Source organism: Parasteatoda tepidariorum, chromosome 7 (assembly GCF_043381705.1).
Source record: "Parasteatoda tepidariorum isolate YZ-2023 chromosome 7, CAS_Ptep_4.0, whole genome shotgun sequence".
Lineage (NCBI taxonomy): Eukaryota > Metazoa > Arthropoda > Arachnida > Araneae > Theridiidae > Parasteatoda > Parasteatoda tepidariorum.
In genome coordinates, this window is record NC_092210.1 from 43,737,850 (window position 1) to 43,741,178 (window position 3,329).

Consider the following 3,329-nt stretch of genomic DNA (forward strand, 5'->3'; position numbering starts at 1 on the left):
GAAAAAAATTACCATTTTGTTATATATATATATATATATTTATAAATATATCTTTCATTTCCTTTACTCAACGCAAAATAGTTTTAGTTTTTCACGAGTTTAAACTATGTCTTTAACATTTAGGAACGGTAAGCATGGTCTTATCTCGCCGAGAAAAAGATACTTCGTCACTTGGATTCAAAAATTGGACATTTCTCTCAGTTCATTTCTGGGGTGAGAATCCCCATGGTGTATGGAAAGTTCTTGTGAGAGATATGGTATGTGCACTTCATTCTCTTTATATACTATTCTGTCTCTGATATTGCGTTGAATTACAAATTTTCCTTTTTTTCAGAATGAACTTGTATATAACCTTAGAGTAGATTTAAATTTTATATATAAACATTATCTAATTCATGTAAGCAGCATGTAAGAACTTGTACAAAAATATTCATACGATTCAAAAGTATGATCAAAACTACAATATGGTAAGAATTACCATGTTTCTAAATCTTTGGGAAAAACAAAAGCGTGGTGATTTTACCGAAGTGTTGTGATAATGACTTTTGTTAAATCTTACAATAAGATATGGTTATTTTACGATGCTGCTTAATGTTGTAAAATTTGGTAATTTATCGTAATATTTTAGAGCAAGGCATGAAATTTATTTATACAGTTAATTTTTTTAATTAAATGTGTGCTAATAAGAACTCATATTTTGAAAACCAGAAATTCTGGTTAAGCGTTACCATACAAATGGAAAAATTACGAAGTGAATTGTTTAAATATCTTATATTTTGATTTTATCAACCAGAATTACAGTTTTTTTTAACCAGAAATGTCATTATCATACTATTTTTTTCCCGCGTAGTAGTACCAGTTCAGAATTTTTTGATATTAACATTTTAGTATTTGTTTTTCAGTCGACAGTAATTCGCCTGAAATATTTGTAGTTGGCTTATCTATAACAACAATTACTTTTTAAGGCGCGATGTTTAGAGATTAGAAGCGATTGAAAGAATATGTTTTTTTAAAATTCTTTATGCATTATTGAATTAAAGCAAAACACATCTGCCCCTCAGGTTTGTCATATAATTAGTCTAAATTTAAACATTTATCATCAGAAAATTATTGACTTTGATTAAAGTTCAAACAGTGCGTGTGATGCAAATACGTTTTATTCCAAAAAGAAGGTCCTGAGCTCAATTTTTATCCCAATCAAATATTTAATACGTGTTAAAGCAAATTTTCTTTAAACGCTCTATGGCTAAACTGTCTTTAACCGTGTTATGACTAAACTGCAATGTATAGGTTACATATTACGTATGCGAATCCGTCATTGTCTCATGTGTAATCATTGTATCAAAATAATAAATCAAGTTAATCTGTGATGCTTGAAAATCATCGCATTTGTTGTGTGGAGATTGCTACCAGCTCAAGCACTGACTACGTCATCTGTCCAAGATCAATATTACGTGGCAGTCCTTCCTCGGCTGATAAAAGATAAAGCCCCAGAAAACGGGGTTAAATGCTTCATCATGAATGATGGTGTGTAAAAAATTTTTGTTGTCATTTTGAAAAATAATGGTGCCAACAGCATACTTATTATTTTATTTTATGATCGGTGTTGAATATCCGACCCATCAATACAACTATCAATGTTCAAAGCCGTAGCCTTGTAAGTTTGAACCCAACCCAGAGGATAAGGGAATTCCATAATCAAGTTTGGAATAAACGTACTTCCAGAGAAAATTTTTTGATCGTATTAACCCACAGTTGCAAAACCACGAGAACCTCCCAGGATTAGCCAAACTGCAGCGTGATTCCAATCCACGATCCGTGTTTCCCTGAAGATTGTTTACGTCAGCACTATGGTCTGAGTTTCGGTAATTATATTTGCAACTTTTCAATGAGGTGAACTGGTTTCGAATCCTCTGCTATGGCTGGTCAATACGAATTCCGCATCCGGCTTGCACTGACCACAGTGCTGACGTAAAATATCCTCAGTGGTAAATGGATCTTGGGTAAGAGTTCCTTTGCCGTCAGGCTTACCGTAGCAGGTTCACATGGTCTTCCTCTCCATGTAACGCAAATTCGGGTTAGTTCCATCGAAAAGTCCTCCATGAAGACAAATTTCACCCAATAGTTGATCCGGGAGTTCCTTTGTCTTCTCGATTGGGTTCAAAATTACAAGGATACGAAGTCGTAAACCAAAAAAAATTGACTCACTTGTTTAACGACAGTTGTAAAATAAAATAAAACTCACCACCGCTTAAAGTTTGAACCTTGGTGACCTCATTGAGAGGCAAGAGCTCTAACCCCTAAGCGCTTGCGGTTCAGCACATTTATTATGAAGATTTCGACTGAAAGGCAAGATATTATCTTTCAGCATGTTAAAGTAATCATTTTAGCTTCATGTTAGTTGTTACCTTAGTAAGCGGGCCAAATCTATAGCGAGAAATAAAAAATTCCCTCAAAAAGCATCACAAACCCACCTTCTTTAAATGTTTTTCATAATTTCGCTTTAAGCGACTAATTTTCCGTAGGTTAGTTTATATATTAAGCCTTAAAAGTCAAAATTTATGCTTTGAAATTACATTGTTATAAAAGAAGAGCAGTCTATGCGATTTAAAAGTTGTTCCTAATTTAACGACAATAATTACAATATTAGTTAAAACATACATTAAATAAAAACCCCATGTGAAAAGAAGAAATGAGTGCAGTAAAAAAATGTTTTAAAATTTGCATTACCATAAGTTCATTACAACATTAGTTGCATTAATTCAGCAAAGCGATTTTATGAAATATTAAGAAGATATTCGTGTTTTTCTTTATAAATATTGAATCTAGAAAGGAGAGAAAACTGTTTCTAACAGCACGATTTATTTTTATTCTGAAACCTTACTTACCAAAAGATTCATTTTGTTCTCAATTTATTTTCAAGAATCGGGGAAATGTTAGAATGACTTGTCAGGTTTCAATATCTTTTATTTTCTATTCTGAGAACGAATTTCATGACCTCAATTTTCGAAAATTCTATCGAAGAAGATGAATTGGACTTGAAGAGTAAACAAACTGAAATAAATAGACGTATGAAATATCCCGATACATATTTTATTTGAAACCAGAAATATCTCTGACAATTTTGTGACAGGCGAGTTTTTCCCATGCAGATACATTTATTTCTAAATAATATAAATAAAGAATAGTTTTTGAGGATTTCTTTTATAGAAGCATTGAAAAATATTTCAGCATATTTTAGAAACCTAAAAAAGGGTGACAAATAATTTGATTACCTAAGAAAAGTTCTTTTTTTATTAAATTTAAATAGTAGTTTTAATTTTATATAT

The 3,329-nt window shown here is 31.6% G+C and overlaps 1 protein-coding gene across 2 annotated transcripts in view; it reads left to right on the forward strand.

Moving 5' to 3' along the window:
- Positions 1-3,329, forward strand: part of LOC107452277 (neuroendocrine convertase 1-like) — a 98,910-nt gene that overhangs the window by 89,910 nt on the left and 5,671 nt on the right. For both annotated transcript variants that reach the window (XM_043042632.2, XM_071183351.1), the window contains one exon: positions 124-257. In XM_043042632.2, the coding sequence (XP_042898566.1) occupies positions 124-257 (134 nt within the window). The remainder of the gene's footprint in view (positions 1-123; positions 258-3,329) is intronic.